This window comes from Chanodichthys erythropterus, chromosome 19 (genome assembly GCF_024489055.1).
Source record: "Chanodichthys erythropterus isolate Z2021 chromosome 19, ASM2448905v1, whole genome shotgun sequence".
Classification (NCBI taxonomy): domain Eukaryota; kingdom Metazoa; phylum Chordata; class Actinopteri; order Cypriniformes; family Xenocyprididae; genus Chanodichthys; species Chanodichthys erythropterus.
The window spans coordinates 3,373,326-3,390,967 of NC_090239.1; the positions used below are offsets into that span (position 1 = coordinate 3,373,326).

Consider the following 17,642-nt stretch of genomic DNA (forward strand, 5'->3'; position numbering starts at 1 on the left):
GTGGCGATTTGTCGCTCCCAGCATGACTCTGTCAGAGCGAATGTTCATTTGCATTCAAAAACAGAGTTGGCAAGAGTTCGTTTGACACAAGCTTCATTACGCCAACCTGACTGACCGCTCCACTTCTGAAACACAGACTTACAGTGTCAACTCAACATTTAAAAGCAGGACACATGGAGTCTTACAAGGTAGACGGAGATACAATACAGTGCCTTATGAAATACTCAAATACTTTACCAAAATATACACTGAACTGATAGCTTCACTAGTATTTTATTCTGAGCAACACAATGATGCAAGAATTGACAGAACAAGAAGAGTCAGAACTGTTATAAAAATAAAATGGCCAAAAGATTCCGATTCCGTTTGAACGTGCTCCCATATTAATTGTATAGTGTTGTAACTATGAAAAATACACAGAAGGGTATCCTTCACCAGATACAGATACATTTATATGAAAGAAAGTGGATGTACAAAATAAATAATACCATTTCTTTAGGGTGTCTGGAAGGAAGTGCTAGGGAGGAAAACCTTAAAACGTAAATGATAAAGTTAAATAAAATAAATTTTTTTTTTAAAATAAATAAACAATAAAAAAAGTTGAAATATATCAAATAAATAATAAATTGGAATAAATAAATAAATCAGTACAGTGCAGTACTAGGGAAAACACAGTAATGTAATAGAAAAAAAAATCTAATCATATTTACAATATTTAATTTATCCAGAGTTTAAATTGGGTCTTTATACATGCAAATACATAGTTGTCTTTTAAATTATATGATGGGAGTTTTTTTTTTTATTTTATCTTTTTTTTAATCATATTTAGGGGTCAAGTGCCATGGTTACCTTTTGTTACTGTCATTGTACCATGGTACCTTGTATTTGGTAAAGAAAGAATAATGAAGGACTTACTCATTTTTCTGTAAAGCAAGTAGCAGTTGTTTACCGTCCACTTCAATCAACACCTTCAGTGATTCAGGATGACCCTGAAAAAGACATACAGAGAGCAGTCAGAGACAGAAGGCACGAAAGAAATGCATTTTCACCTGAAAAAAAGAAATATTAAAACATCAGAGACAAAATCAGATTTTCTGCAATCAGACATCCCCACATTAATGGATGGTAAAAAAATAAAACTCATTGTAGCAGAGGGCAACAATGTGGCTTGCTCTATATAAGCATGTTAAAGCCTGAAGGGAAGTTGGTTTCAAATGACTTTAAAATATATTTAGTACTGTCAAAACCCCACGTGCATATTAAAATGTTATTTTGCATTGTAAATCCACTTTTGTGTGGGAAAAACAGAAATAAATAAATAAATAAATGTTAAATATTTAATATATACATTATATATATATATATATATATATATATTTATTTATTTATTTATTTATACACACACAATATATTCTGTTTTTTTTTTGTTTTTGTTTTTGTTTTTTTTTAATATTGTTTAAAAAATGTAAAAAAAAAAAAAAAAAAAAAAAAAAAAAAGGATTCCAAGAAAGAGATATTCAGAATCACAGCAGAAGTGTTCAGTTTTTCCGCTTGCAAATCCCGCCATGTAAATATCAAATTCTCCCTGGCATGAGCACAACGGGCTTTTAAAGGGAATGGGAGATGAGACTCTGATTGGTTTATTGCACGCTATGCCCAAAACACACCCATTACTCATTAAGAGATAAGGGATAAACCTTTTAGGTTTACGCCGACCATTTTTCCCGTCGTTAAACAAGCAAAAATGGATTCGGACACTCCCTAAGTGCACTTGCGCTATGCATTTTACACCATGCAGTTAGATCTTTATAAAAGGGCCTGTATACATGTGCATGTGCACCATTTTCACATTATTTGTAATTTGTTTATGGTATCATTTTCAAAAGTTGCATTTTCTGGCCATCAAAACACTGTTGTCATGTAAATGAACAGCCAAAACAGATAAAAAAAAGTTGCCGTTTTTGAAAAGTGCGTTGTGTAAACGGCCCCTCAGATTTAAAAATTTAGACCAAACCATCTCATTAGACACCTATTGCTGCATTAGCATTTCATCTTCTACATCCACCTACAAAACGCTGGTTGACAATTGGCTGATTGCCACTTGAAGAGAAGGCAGCTGATTGGTAGATTACATAATTACACACACGTGGCACTTCTGGACACTCTATAAACACTATGTTGTGATGGCGAACCCATCTCAGCATACTTCAATCCGTCAAAGAATCTGATGGCTTGCTTTTCAACATTTACTTGGTTTTGATTTACTGACAATAATTTGAAATGTTATGTGAGAGTTTATGGATTCAGTTGCATGACTTAATGAGTAAATAGTGTGAGTAAAAGAGCTGGTTTATCCACACAGTTATATCAACTGAAGTAAATAACCATATTCCCTATAGACTGAAGAACAAAAATGTGGTCCTACATTTTTATTCTCATTAAATATTCAGAAATGCATCACATTATGAAAGTAAAAAGGGTTCCAATAGCAGTTTCATGTTCTGTTTGCAGTTATATTCGTGGAAGTTCCAACCGCTTGCTAATAGACAATGCGAGGCCTCAGACCAATAGAAAGTGAGAGAAAGCACATTTCCAGCTTTGAGTGGGCTTTTGTGCAGGATAAAATGAATCCGCCATTGTGTCGTAGGTCTATAGCTGTCAGGATTAGTTTTATGTTTCAATTCTCTCTGACATTAATTCTCTTCACGCTCAGTAAGTCTGAAAGTTCGGCAGATTTACTCCGAGGCTCTGAGGGAAATGGATTTAAACCAGCCAGGCGTTGACAAAATACGGCAGAAATAAGCATGAATCATCTGTCTAACATGAAGAGCTCAATGCGTCATTGCATATGTATGTTAATGCGCGGCTACAACCGTGACAAATTCACACAAGGTAAATCAGATCGTGAAAGAACGTTTGCTAAGTGTTTAGCATAAATTTGACCTAGAATATGGTCTGACCTTCATTTAAGTGATGAAAAATGAAAATATGGGATTCCAAATTCTTTCCCATGGTAAAATCACTGTAACGTACGTCATCTTGTGGCCTATTGCTTTACTGAACACATGGACGTTCACTGCCTTGGTTGAAAAATGATTAAACCGCATGGAATAAGTTGGGAGTTTGTGGGTTCATAAGAGTGCATGTATAAATCACTGATGAAAAGACATTGGGGGTTGACGCTCTTGTGGATGTACCTTGGTTACAAATCCACCGCTAACAACTTTGACCTCCATAAATCTGTACTTAAGCAAACAAATGGAGCGAATTTAACACTATTGTAAGGGTTCCTCAGAGAGTTTTCAAAGTTAAATCAATGCAAGAGTCCAAAACCTCAAAGCAAGAAGTACGAAAATCTCAACAAAGCTTTCAATGGTCTTCAGATGTGACTGGCATTGGCTTATATAAGTATTCATTCTCCCCTTACTGGTGCCCTACAGAAAGAGTCAGTAAACGAATCTGTCTGCAAGTCACCATCACTAATTAATAAATCTGCTGGAAAGGACCAAGAGGGACTTGCATTACTGAATAATCGCCGGTCTCCAACAATAACATTACCTCCCATCTCAATTTTATCGAAGACCACCTGGGGGATCTAAACAACCATTGGAGGACTGGAGCAAAAAGAGACGAAACCAAAGTTTAAAGTGTCAGAATAGATGAAAAATGTCCCACGAAAACAAAACACAGCATTCCAGCTGAAGAGCCTCATCCTGGACTTGATGTTGGGAGTATTCAGGGATGTTCTTGTGCTGCTCCAGGAAACTTTACAGGAGAATGTCATTGTGTCAGTCAGTGAGCCGATGCCAACTGGGTCATGAAGAAGAACAATGATCTGAAAAACACATTTGAAGTTGAAGCCTTGGCGCAGCAGGTAGAGCATGTGCTTGGTTCTGGTGATGTGGGTCAGATTGTGTCATATCCCGATACATTTCACGTAGTTATTGGCTCCCTTGACTTATATATTAAAGGCAAAATACCATAAATAAAATGCGTGCAAATCTACAAGGGCTGTAAAAGAAGAACTTGTGCGTGTTGCAATCTCCATATTAAATGGAATAATTCACCAAAAAATGAGAGTGCTGTCATCATTTATTCACCCTCATGTTGTTCCAAAACCTTATGCTGTTATTTTTCTTGTGGAACACAAGATTTTAACCCTTTAAACCCCTTTTAACCCTCAGTTCTCTGATTATTTATGACACTTTTTTGTTCTTTTTGACCTTGACAGAAGTGGCTGAACAGTCATTGTATGGAAAAAAATGTGTAAAGATTTTTGTGTGTGTGTGTTCCACAGGAGAAAGAAAGTCATATGGGTTTGTAACAACATGAGGATCATAAGGTCATAACTGTCATAATGACAATTTATATTTTTAGGAGAACCACCTCTTTAAAGGAAAATGAACTTAGCCATTTGAAATGTTGCATGGTCTGAAAATAATTAATGAATCAGAGTAAAAACAGTAAAGCTGGAAGATAATGTGCAGAACTGAATAACAGCTTTGGTTGTAGAAAAGGTTCAAATATTCATTTTCAAGCAATGATATATATTCTGTTTTAGACAAGCTACAACAAACCTTTACTACGGTAGTTCAATTACCTTCTTCCAAATGCTGAACCTCCATACACACACACACACACACACACACACACACACACACACACACACACACACACACACACACACACACACACACACACACACACACACACACACACACACACACACACACACACACACACACACACACACAGTGATCCCTGGGTGGTCCGATTTACTCTTTATGATTGTTGTTCAAGGTGGTTCACATGTAAAATGTGTCTGTAAAACCTTTTTACAAACTCCAGTAAGAAAAAAAAACACACTCCAAGTAAATAAACTAACAAACAAATGGGCTTTAAAACAGGGCTGCATGTCTGCAAATCCATAAATTGGCTGAGAAATGTTTTGCATTATGGACAATATCAACAATTCCCCTCCAGGAATCATGTTCCCTCACAGGCAGGTCTGTTCGCTGCTTCCCAAAATCAAACAGTCAATTGTGGAGTCAAATTAATGCCTTAAATTTTTGCACAAAAATAAAGTTTTGCATAAGACAAAAAAGAATTGAGCAATAAAAAAAAATGTTTGGCAAACAAAAATAAAAAATTGCAAAGTAAAATAAAGTATTGAGCAGAAAAAAATAAGTTTTGCAAACAAAAATAATAAATTCCAAAATAAAATAGTGCAAAGATAAAAATATAATCAATTACAAAAATCAATGACAGCTTTAATGCTATTTTATCTTTGCCACATATTTTTCATGCTCAAACCTGCTAAATCATTTGCAACGCTCATTTTATTCTGCGTTTCAGTCAAGCGTGCGCTCACGATACCGGTTTTCCTTTGCGCTTCACTTTTCTGCGCGGTTCTCTTTATGGCACTGGTTTGACGTGTGGGTGGAGTCAAGAAACGAGGGCACGATACTCAATACTTTATTTTTCATTTGCAATTTCTTTATTTTTGTTTGCAAAACATTTTTTTATTGCTCATTCTTTTTTTTGTTTTGTTTTGCAAAACTTTAAGGCATTAATTTGACTTCATAGTCAATCAAACAGTTCAAACTCACTCCTTGCTAAAAAAAAAAACATGCTTGTAATCATAATCTGTACTGAACACATTTATCTTTAAAGTCAGCATATAATGGCATATGTAAAGAGGACCAATTAAGTCTTGATTTTGTTTTTGGCTCTACTAGAACAGGTTTTCATGCTTGAATGTTTAAACACATTATTTTTGCAGCTCTGTCAGTAACACTTTGTTTACTTCCTGTCTGTATGAAGCCCCTCCTTCCGAAAAGCACAACGTGCTCTGATTGGTCAGCAGGAGCAGTGTGTTTTGATTGGTCAAGCACTTTGAACATGTCTTGGAAAGTCCCTTACCATAACTGTGAGTTGCAACACACTACTAACTAACTTAACTAGGCCCCACCCCTTTATTTTGCATATGTCTTGAATGGGAATTATTTAAATGAGGAATAATGTGATGTGTTCATTCCCAGAAGAAAACTCAAGACTACAACAGATGCGTTTCAGGGAGTTCAGAAACAGTGACACTGATATAGAGAATCACTCCCGCTGGAGGGACTTTGCAGACATTTTTCAAGCTCAAACAGCAACATTACACACTAAAGAAAGACGAACATGGAAAAAAGCACAAGATATTAAACTAGAAAGAAGTTAAGGGCTTGATTCTACCAGTGACTTACCAGTGACTTGATGAGACTAACCGGCCTCTGCTGTCCTCCAATGAGCAGGTGTGGTTCAATTACGTCATAATGCTCCAGCGTGTTTAGTGTGTCGTGTTGGCTCGGATAGGCAGCTGAAAGAAGAAAAACAAGTACATGACATCTCCACATTAAAGTAAACAACCAATCTTTGACCTAAACTTTTCAGTGACCGACGGAATCACTAATTCACAGACTAACACTGCTGAGCACTGCTTATTCAAAATCAGTCTAAGATTGTTTTTCTTCAGTCCATGCTTTATAAAAATCTATTCAGCGTTTGTATTTGCAGCCTGCAGCAGTGACGCCATGAACAACATTGTTAATCGATGCTCTCAAATATCAGGTTTGCCCTGACAACAATCTCCCTGGAAACTGCAACCATCTATTTCAGGCCTGATTTGATTCAGATCAAACATTTATAATGACCCAATGAAGCTTGTTCTTGTGGCCTCGTCCATACTTATATGCTACATTAAAGTGACATCACATGTACGACACAAATTCACATCTGTACAGTGCGGCCACAAGAGATCTCACTCAAATGAAAATGCACAGCTGATCTCTACTTTCTCTCACACAACTGAGGTCTGATTAAATTTAACACAAGGTCACTTCATACAATGAATGAGTTCCTGGCTAGTCTTTCTTTTCCAGTTTTTGTAACTGCAATAATTCATTTTACTATTTTTTTTCATTCAGGATAAATCAAATTAAAGTCAAGTTTAAACAAAAAAGTCAAAAGTCAAGTATAAAAAAAAGCTATTTATTCTTTTTAATTTTTTCAATGTCAATCACATTCAGTAATACATATTGTAGGCTAGTTTTACTTTTTATTTTTGAGTCATAATATATTTTTTGCATATACACACACACACACACACACACACACACACACACATATATATATATACATATACACATATATATACATATACACATATACATACATACACACACACACATATATATATATATATATTCATGTTTAGTTTTCTATGCCAGCACAGCAGCTCACTACAGTAGTTTTGGAACAGATCCTGTGTGTTTCTGTACAAGCATAAGCAAACTGTTTCCTCCCAGACAATACAGTTTACCACAGAGACGTTAACAATATAAACACATTTACACTCACTGAACTCTCTGACAACAACACACACATTCACATCAAGCATTTATCAAGAATGACAGCAGCAGTGCATTTCGTTAATCATGTAGGAAAACACTTCATTATGCAGTCACAGCCGAGCTGTTAAGAGTTTAGTTTACAATACAAACCCACTGAACGAGACTTAAACGTGCAGAACGCCACGCCAGTCCAAACAAAAGAGTTCACTAGCATCTACATGCTACTGCCTTACATTATTTGTCTTAATTAAATCTTTGTAAACAACTGAAACAGCGTCTTTGCAATACGTACAGATCTTCTTGATTTATAATGCGTGCAAGTGAGAAATGAAAAGATTACAGCTGTAATCAACTATTGTAAACATTGAACTTAATTTGCATTTTAAATAAGCATTGTAAGGCATCATAGGCACGCATTCAACATGACAGCTGTTCCAAAAGGTAACTAGCAATTATATGCTGGCAGATTTTATGTAGCAAAGTAGTTCACTAGGTTTTGGATGTATTTCACATTTTCATCCCACAATCAGACGGCCTCATAGACCTCAAAGTTCCTCTGTTCTGGACTCATGGACAGACAGCGCTGTCTCTCTCGCAGAATGAACTGAAGTGTGTGTGTGTGTGTGTTACAGCGAGCAGGTCTTCCTCTCAGACTGAGGCTATAGATTAGTCATCTCAGCTCTGCTTTATGTCTGATACGAGGGTTTCCCACTCGCTGGACACACTGTGAAAAGAAACAGACACTGGACAGATAACATTGTGAAATGACTCGGTCAGCACATTTACAGACTCTTTGAAACACTCAAATAAACATAGCCACGATCAAAAAATACTGTAAAATCAGTAATATTGTGAAAGTGTATTATGATTTAAAATAACTGTTTTGGATTTTAATATATTTTAAACTGTAATTTATTCCTGTGATGCAAAGCTTAATTTTCAGCATCATTACTCCAGTCTTCAGTGTCACATGATCCTTCAGAAATCATTCTAATATGATGATTTGCGACTCAAGAAACATTTCTTCTTATTATTAATGTTGAAAAAGTTGTGCTGCTTTATATTTTTGAGGAAACCATGACACATTTTTTTTTTTTTTTCACAGTTCTTTGTTGAATAGAAAGTGCAAAAGAACAGCATTTATTTGGAATGGAAATCTTTTGTAACATTATAAATGCCTTTACTGCCACTTTTGATTAATTTAATGCGCCCTTGCTAAATAAAAGTATTAATAAATTAAGAAAATATGTTAAAATAGAGTTACAACAACTTTTAGTAAATTTACGTTCAACCAACAAGCTACACTGAGTTAGAGGAACTTAATAATTTGTAGCATGAACACAAATTTTTAAAGGATTAGTTCACTTTCAAATAAAATTTTCCTGATAATTTACTCACCCCCATGTCATCCAAGATTCACGTCTTTCTTTCCTCAGTCGAAAAGAAATTAAGGTTTTTGATGAAAACATTCCAGGATTATTCTCCTTATAGTGGACTTCAATGGCCTCCAAACATTTGAAGGTCAAAATTACAGTTTTAGTGCAGCTTCAAAGAGCTTTAAATTATACCAGACGAGGAATAAGGGTCATTTTCTGAAAAAAATACAACTGTACATGCTTTATATAAACAAATGATTGACTTACAAGTGCTTCCTCCAAAACCACACTTTCGTATTCTTCAAAAAGCTTACGCTGTATGTCCTACACCTTCCTGCCAGTTCCATTTTTTTCCGTAAGTAGAATAGGGAAGGAGTAGGACATACAGCGTAAGATTTTTGAAGAATACAAAAGTGTGGTTTTGACAGAAGCGAGTTCTTATTCTCTAGATAAGACTTTTATTCCTCGTCTGGTATCACTTAAAGCCCTTTGAAGCTGCACTGAAACTGTAATTTTGACCTTTAACCGTTTGGAGGCCATTGAAGTCCACTATAAGGAGAATAATCCTGGAATGTTTTCATCAAAAACCTTCATTTCTTTTCGACTGAAGAAAGAAAGACATGAACATCTTGGATGACATGGGGGTGAGTAAATTATCAGGAAAATTGTATTTAAAAAAGTGAACTAATCCTTTAAGTTGATTACTAATTAAGTCACTCCAATTACCAGAGTTGTAGCCCTGGAACCAATTATCTTTTTCAGTTCAAATCAACAGCTATCATAGCACATGTTAGCATAACTTATTTAACATGTATATTTAATGAACAAGTAAGATATTACTTGTCACTGGCATTAGCGCAGTCATTGCTTACAGTCAATAGTGTTTACCTTCATTATCTACTCTTCAGCACAATGGTAACCACAAAAACATCAACATTACAAAAACTCCTTTAAATGTCAAACTTCACAACATTAAACACTATCAGGTCTTTCTCCTCCCTAAAAACAAATAAAACAACACTTAATTTCAATATTTATTCTCCTTATCCAGTCCTATGCAAAGCATGCCTAATTTCCGAAGTTATCAAGACAATTTCATTAAGTTACTACAACTTAATTTTTTTAAAAAGCCAATTAACGCAGAAATTTGAGTTTAAATTACAAACAATATTAAATTGATGTAATGATCAACAATATTATGTCAACAGAACTCACCAAAATAATACTACTAATAATAATAATTATTATTTTTATTATTATTATGTAAACAGGAGAGTCATTCTCCTCTCCCACGTTTGCATTCATATGAACTGAAGTCAAAGGAACACAGCGTTTAGTGTGACTGCAGCTTTAACCGCTACACCAAACCACCCCACTACACAGCTGAGGCTATATTTCTTATGGCTGATGTAGAATTAGCCATAATTTCCATGGCAATAAAACTGATCCTAAACAATCAAGCCCAGAGCTTGACAGATCTGAATCCAACACCAACTGCTTCTGAAAGCAGCCCTCTGAAGCCTAATGCTGCAGGTTTTGAGGTTAGTTTGGGTGACAGAGTAGCCGGGTCTACGCTGACGTCACTATTTTACGAGTACGGCCGACACACACATGGAATCGTCATCACGTTTGTAGCTGTTTCATTTCGGTGGTCCTTTGAAGAAGCCGTACACCTCTATGAGCGACTGGCTTCTTTCACATTAGCACAGTTGTGGGTGAATGGTCACTATTGTTAGCGCGACACAGCAGGGCTTTTAATGTTCACTTGTAAACGGGGTAATGGATGGGAGAACTCGAGCTCCATGTGAACCTAACAACAAGCGATATTTGTTCATTTCAGAAACTCCTGTTTGTGTGGTGGAGCCGTTTAAGAGAGTCAGTAAATTATGAAGTTATAGAGATGTGGTGAGGGAACGTGGCTCCAGCACTTATTTACATGCTCAATAAAGCAGAGCGAGAAACTTCAGCTATTACACTCTTCACCCATGCTGTTATTTATATATCTTCAGTGGAGTCAATAAAGCTATCGTGTGGTTGGGAGCGTCTATGTTATATGTGTTTGTTCTTTATAAGCAGATTTTTTGTACTGGATTTATGAGAGCAAATGACTGAATAATAAAGGTATAAAGCCTTAAAGCAGTGCCTCAAAAATCTTATGTCATTTCCAGATGCAAATCCTTTTTTCAATATTTGACAAAAAAAATAAAATGTGGTAAATGAATGCACAAGCTGTGTTTGTGTGAATAAATGACAGTTTTTTGCTTTGATCTCTGAAACACCATCAGAAATAGTCAAATTTCTTTTTAAAGACTCCATATAGACGCTCCTAAAGTCCACAGTGACATGATTGCCTGAAATTGACATCAGCCCTGAGGAAACTTCTGAGCAATAACATGATGGTCTCTATATTCCCCACTTGGGGAAAAAAAAGCATAAACAAGCCTAAGCTGGTCTGAACTGGTCTCAGTCTGAAATATTGGTGGCTTTAAATTTATTTTGGACACTTTTCAGGCTGGGCAACCAGCTATACTTAAAACTGACTTAAGTAAAGTAACCATGGATTTAATATACATTTCAATAATTCATGGTTAGTGGTCATATATTTCAATCATTTAGCATGTTACTGAATATGGCAATGTTAATGTATTTGATCTTGGCAGACTAGATTCTAGTCTCTGCTGCTGCTAATAGATACAGACACACTGCTGTGAGCAGGTAAGATGTGCTGCTGGTGATGCATAAATAGACATAGATAAATCTTGTAGCAGATATAGACGGGTGGAGCTGGGGGAGGTGGAGGGGTTTAGAGGAACTCCAGAACTAGCTTACAGCAAACAATGAACCAGACTATTTAAATGTTGAGCAAACAATCTCACTGGCCGCAGGATCAGCAGAGGCCAATCAACTATGTGGTAATGATGTGATTGTTTGCAGATTGCATGTAAAGCACCTATCAGCCTGCGCCCTCTAGAGTTTCATTACTGAACCAAAAATTATATCAAATTATCATACATACCGCTTAAACTAGCTAGGACTATATTAAAGGGACCTAAAATGCCCCATTTTACAAGATGTAAAATAAGTCTTGGATGTCCCCAGAGTGTGTATGTGAAGTTTTAGCTCAAAATATGTGAATTTTTAGCTCAAAATATGTGAATTTTTAGCTCAAAATATGTGAAGTTTTAGCTCAAAATACCCCACAGATAATTTTTTATAGCAATATATACTATATTTTTTGGGGGGTGGGCAAAAACGTGACATTTTTGTGTGTGTGTTCCTTTAAATGCAACTGAGCTGCTGCTCCCAGCCCCCTTTCAAGAAGAGGGCGGAGCTTCAAGAGCTCATGCTCCGGCATACAGACAAAACAAAACAGGACAATCTCACGCACTGAAATTGTCAGAAACAGTCAGCAGCGGTGTCTCTTATGTCGGGGATAAATGATGACTGTTATGTTCACTCTTACATCCAACAACAAAACACCGGAGTTGTTTACGAGACATTCCTGTCGCTACAGCTGCTCCGGCTTGGAGATAATGGCGGAACAGTGTACAACTCGCTCAGGGTGGAGTCTATGCTAATACGGCAGAGTTCGTCAGCAGTCTTGGCCGGGGCCTGAACAGTATGACATCATATCGCTCAGAAAATGAAAACAGCTCGTTCTTATGATTTAAGGGGATTAAAAAAATGGAGTGAATGGATTTTTATCATAGGGTGGTTGTGACACACTGCCAACACCAACTGTTCAAACACCATGTAAAAGTGAACTTTGCATACAGAATGCCTTAGTAGTGTCAAGTCAGCATCCATCTGAACTGGCGTTTCAACCACAGTTTGAGCAGATCTTGTAGGTCTGACAACTTTACAATGCCAAGATGCAACAAAAAAGTCTTTAATCTCCAGTGGGAGTCTGAAGTAAAGTTCACATACAGCATCTTTGTCTGACATCTGGACCTGAGGGGATGTGAGAAAAAATATCTCCAAAAGTTAATCATGCAGTTTTTGGCTCACAACCACTTCAATATAGCAACCACAAACCCCTTCTAAAGCCTCGGCGATACAGTTAAAGCAAACGAGCCCTACACTCCTCCTGAACACCCAGGGGGCTGTTTTCTGTCTTACACAAGCCCGCGATGTGACAGCCTGCTCAATAATAACCATTTCCTCACAGTCGTTTTTCTTTCATTGCAAATGAAGCACCAAATCTTTTATCTGTTGTTGTGAAAAGTCCTCTTTTACTAAGAGCACAGCCTTTCCCTGGACTGAAGTACACAGATCTGACTTTAGTCTCTTCCTGCTAAAATAATAAGCACATAGTATGTTGTTATTTGGAGACTAGTATGCTAGTTTGACCTCACCACACTACCTGAACCATTAAACCAGCCAGAATACCTTACTTGACCAGCTTAACCATCTGTAAGAGCGCTTTTGTTATATGACCATTTTGTCCATCACATTCCAAATAAAAAAAAGAAAAGAAATAATATTAATATATTAAAGGTGCCCTACAACTTCTTTTTAAAAGATGTAATATAAGTCTAAGGTATCCCCTGAATGTGTCTGTGAAGTTTCAGCTCAAAATACCACATAGATTTTTTTTTATTCATTTTTTTAACTGCCTATTTTGGGGCATCATTAACTATGCACCGATATATAGGTTGTGGCCCCTTTAAATCTCGTGCTCTCCACCCCCGGAGCTCGCGCTTGCCTTGAACAGCATAAACACAGTTCACACAGCTAATATAACCCTCAAAATTGATCTTTAAAAAGTGTTCGTCATGCATGCTGCATGCATACATCGGATCATGTGAGTATTGTATTTATTTGGATGTTTACATTTGATTCTGAATGAGTTTGATATTTCTCCGTGGCTAAAGCTAACATTACACACTGTTGGAGAGATTTATAAAGAATGAAGTTGTGTTTATGAATTATACAGACTGCAAGTGTTTAAAAATGAAAATAGCGACGGCTCTTGTCTCCGTGAATACAGTAAGAAACGATGGTAACTTCAACCACATTTAACAGTACATTAGCAACATGCTAACAAAACATTTAGAAAGATAATTTACAAATATCACTAAAAATATCATGTAATCATGGATCATGTCAGTTATTATTGCTCCATCTGCCATTTTTCTCTATTGTTCTTGCTTGCTTACCTAGTCTGATGATTCAGCTGTGCACAGATCCAGACGTTAATACTGGCTGCCCTTGTCTAATGCCTTGAACATGAGCTGGCATATGCAAATATTGGGGACGTACATATTAATGATCTCGACTGTTACGTAACAGTCGGTGTTATGTTGAGATTCGCCTGTTCTTTGGAGGTCTTTTAAACAAATGAGATTTATAAAAGAAGGAGGAAACAATGGAGTTTGAAACTCAGTGTATGTCTTTTCCATGTACTGAACTCTTGTTATTCAACTATGCCAAGATAAATTCAATATTTAATTCTAGGGCGCCTTTAAGAGATATACTGTTATAAAGAAAAAAAATGGTAACACTTTAGTTTAGTTTCAATTCTCACGATTAACAAGTTGCTTATAAGCATTCATATTAGGCAGTTTATTAGTACTTATAAAGCACATATCAATGCCTTATTCTGCAATAACCATATTCTACATCCCATAATTCTACCCAATACATAACTTAACAACTATCTTAATAACTATTAATAGGCAGCAATAAGGAGTTTATTAAGGCAAAAGTCGAAGTTAATAGTTAGTTAATAGTGAGAACTGGACCTTAATCTAAAGTGAAAAAATATTTCTGTAATAGTAGCTATTATTATTATAATTATAATTATTATTATTATAAATAAACAAACTGAGGTGAAGTACCTTTCATTTGAAGTTTTATCTATTTACAAAAATTATCCAAAACAGGCATTATACCACATTATAAAAGAGATAATATTACAAAGAAATAATACTACTACTACTAATAATTATTATTATTATCATAAATAAATAATACCATGATAAATATTTAATATAATATATATTATATGATATTATTTTATATAAGAGATAATATTTCTAAAATAAATAACTAAATACATAAATATTAAGTACTTTTCATTTTAAAGTGTTGAATTCACTCAAATAGTGATTACAATATAAATGCAAACCTTTTTTTTTTCATAGAACTTCCCTCATACATTACTATTGTTGCTGTAATATAAACTTACTCATAACAAGCTAAAACATACCATTCACCCTTAGTGCTTGAACAATTTCACAAGTGTGGAAAAACTGGCCCAACAGTCAGACCAGCACTAAACTAACACTAACCAGCAGAGTCATCCTGATCTTAGGCTCAATGCAGGAAAGGGTCCCTCTCATTAAAACACTGCCAGACAACGTGAACTTAAGTGATAAATGTGGTAAATGATGGTCTAAGCTGGTCTTTCCAGAAAGTCTCCACTCAAGGTCTACTTAACTACCCAGGTAACCACTAATGGTTCACTTTGAAAACACCTGCAGTTCAGTGACAGCATCTCCCTGTGAAAAAAGCCACTCAGCATGTTCATATCCCGCTGCTGTACTGCATTTGATTATTAATGAAAAACACCGCCGCGGGTGACATGCTGATGACTCTCCACACGAACCTAGAGAAAAATAGAAGAAAGCTCAAACAGACGCTGTGCAAAAAACACTGGCCGCAGTCCAGATAGAGAGTGAGATAAAGATGCGAGAGAGAAATACACGGTTTCTGCCTCCAGCGGTTTTGGAGAACTCGCTCAATGAGAGTATGAAGATCCCATCGCTACAGCGACAAACTGTCCTGAGCATCCTAACATTGGAAACAAATGTGTGACAGAGGAAAACACAGGTCTTCTGTGCAGCTCAAGGAAAAAGAATTATAGTTAATCCGAGACAGATGATGAGGAACACCCCTTCTCCATCTTTACCGGGAGAAAACAGGAAATCCATGAGTGCAGGCTTATGGTGAATAATGAAATAATCCACTGATACAGATCCACATCATGTTGGGACAAAAGAGCAAAAGTTTCAGTGAAAACACACTTGGGATTTAGTAAAATAACCCCCAAGAGGCTTGTGTTTCTTTGAACGAGTTCATGTAAGCTTGTGGCTACAGACGTTACAAGAAGAGACCTTGGTAATGATAAACATAATAAATATAGCAAAGTTATATATCTGTGAGTGGCTACAATGGTCAACACGGAAGCTTTTGAAATCAAACACAAGAAGGAGGACACAATCTAACACAAACACAATCTATCAGCTGACCGGTCCACTGGTAGACGCCTGCTTTCAAACGCTCCTGTGTGTATCTGTGTAAGCGCTCAGTGAAGAGCTTCATTGATGTCTTTTTACAACATGTTTTTGAAGCATTGATCATTGCTAATCGCAGACATATCTGATGAACACAAAAACACAAAAGCCAATCAAGTGTTTACCAATCCACTCAACAGAGCTCAAAGCATCACATTTTGAAAATTTCAGTACCAAGGTATCGTGGTCAGCAATGTTCCCTCCATTTTTTTTCTTGCTGAGCAAAACTTTTCTCTATTGAGCGGACAGTTTTGGCCACCTGAGCAAAAACATTTATTATACCAAACCTGTACAGCGTACGTAAGCACACACACAAAAAATGGTTTCATCACGCAATTGTAACTTTTAACTTTAATGTGCCATTTCGATTTTATTTGATCCTTGATGTAACTTAGTAATATATTAGACTAAATCATTTTCAAAATCATGCAGTTCAATAACTAAATTAAGCACATTTTAGGTAAACTGAGACTTTTTTTTTTTTTTTTTTTACAGTGCTGTGTTAACTGTACCAGTTATTACCAAGAATTCTATTTTAAAAATCTCATGCAGGACAGTTCTTTATAATAATAATATGAGCAATTACATTGAGATGGTTTGGGACAACCATAATGTGTTTTTTTTTTTTTTTTTTTTACAGTCAATTATTAGCAAAATCATCAAAATTAAATGTTTGTTGAATTTCCAATAATTTCTATATCAGGGGGTTTCAAACTTTTTAATGGCAAGGCTTTATAAGGCTAACAATATAATATATTAAAATATAAAAATAATTGAAGTATTAAACTGATATATTATATCGGTTCTAACTCTATTTAAACTGATATATTATATCAGTTTAAATGCTTAAATGTTTATTATATTATTATAATATGAAAACAAACTAAAGCATTTAAACAGATAATAGCTAAAAAAAAAAAAAAAACATGTGAACCCTTTAGGTGAATGTGATTTCACTAAGTACGAAATGTTCCTGGATCAACATCTTTGTTGATCCTGGAACAACATTCCAATCAACCAATCAGATTTGAGGGACCATTTATGTCAAGTTTAGGCTTGCAACCAGGGTTAGGTGCTTCAACACCAGTGTTATTCACATATCTTTCCCCTCTGATTTTAGGGAGAAGTTATGGTAGGATTAAGTTTAGGGGTAGGAATAGGGTTGAGACTAAATTTTCAGACATGAATGTTGTTCCAGGATCAACAAAATATGTTGATCCAGGAACATGTCTTTCTTGGCAAAATAACGGTGCCTGAGCTCTTTAATAGTTATCTAAACGTCCCTGAAACCCACACCACACACAAAAACCTATTAAAACAAAGGTATGTAACTGATGTATTTTGAGTTTGCACGCAACACCTGTGATGGGTGTGTATTCGTAACATCTCAAGAGTTCTGTTAGCATTCTGTGCCCACCACCCGTTATTTCCACCTCTTAATCCACTCGTCTTTAAAACATGATGACGTTTTATTTCACATGCCTTTGTGTTTTGCTTTGCCCCTCGTATTGAGCTATTTAGTCTGCAAACATGACAGTATTCTTACCGAGACTGATTTGGCTCAGGCCCGCTCA

The 17,642-nt window shown here is 35.9% G+C and overlaps 1 protein-coding gene across 1 annotated transcript in view; it reads right to left on the reverse strand.

The window, feature by feature from the left end:
• Positions 1 to 17,642, reverse strand: part of adam12 (ADAM metallopeptidase domain 12) — a 127,694-nt gene that overhangs the window by 94,303 nt on the left and 15,749 nt on the right. Inside the window, exons 2-3 of the mRNA XM_067369625.1 lie at positions 6,249 to 6,361; positions 916 to 989 (exon numbers count right to left, since the gene is read on the reverse strand). Of these exons, the coding sequence (XP_067225726.1) occupies positions 916 to 989; positions 6,249 to 6,361 (187 nt within the window). The remainder of the gene's footprint in view (positions 1 to 915; positions 990 to 6,248; positions 6,362 to 17,642) is intronic.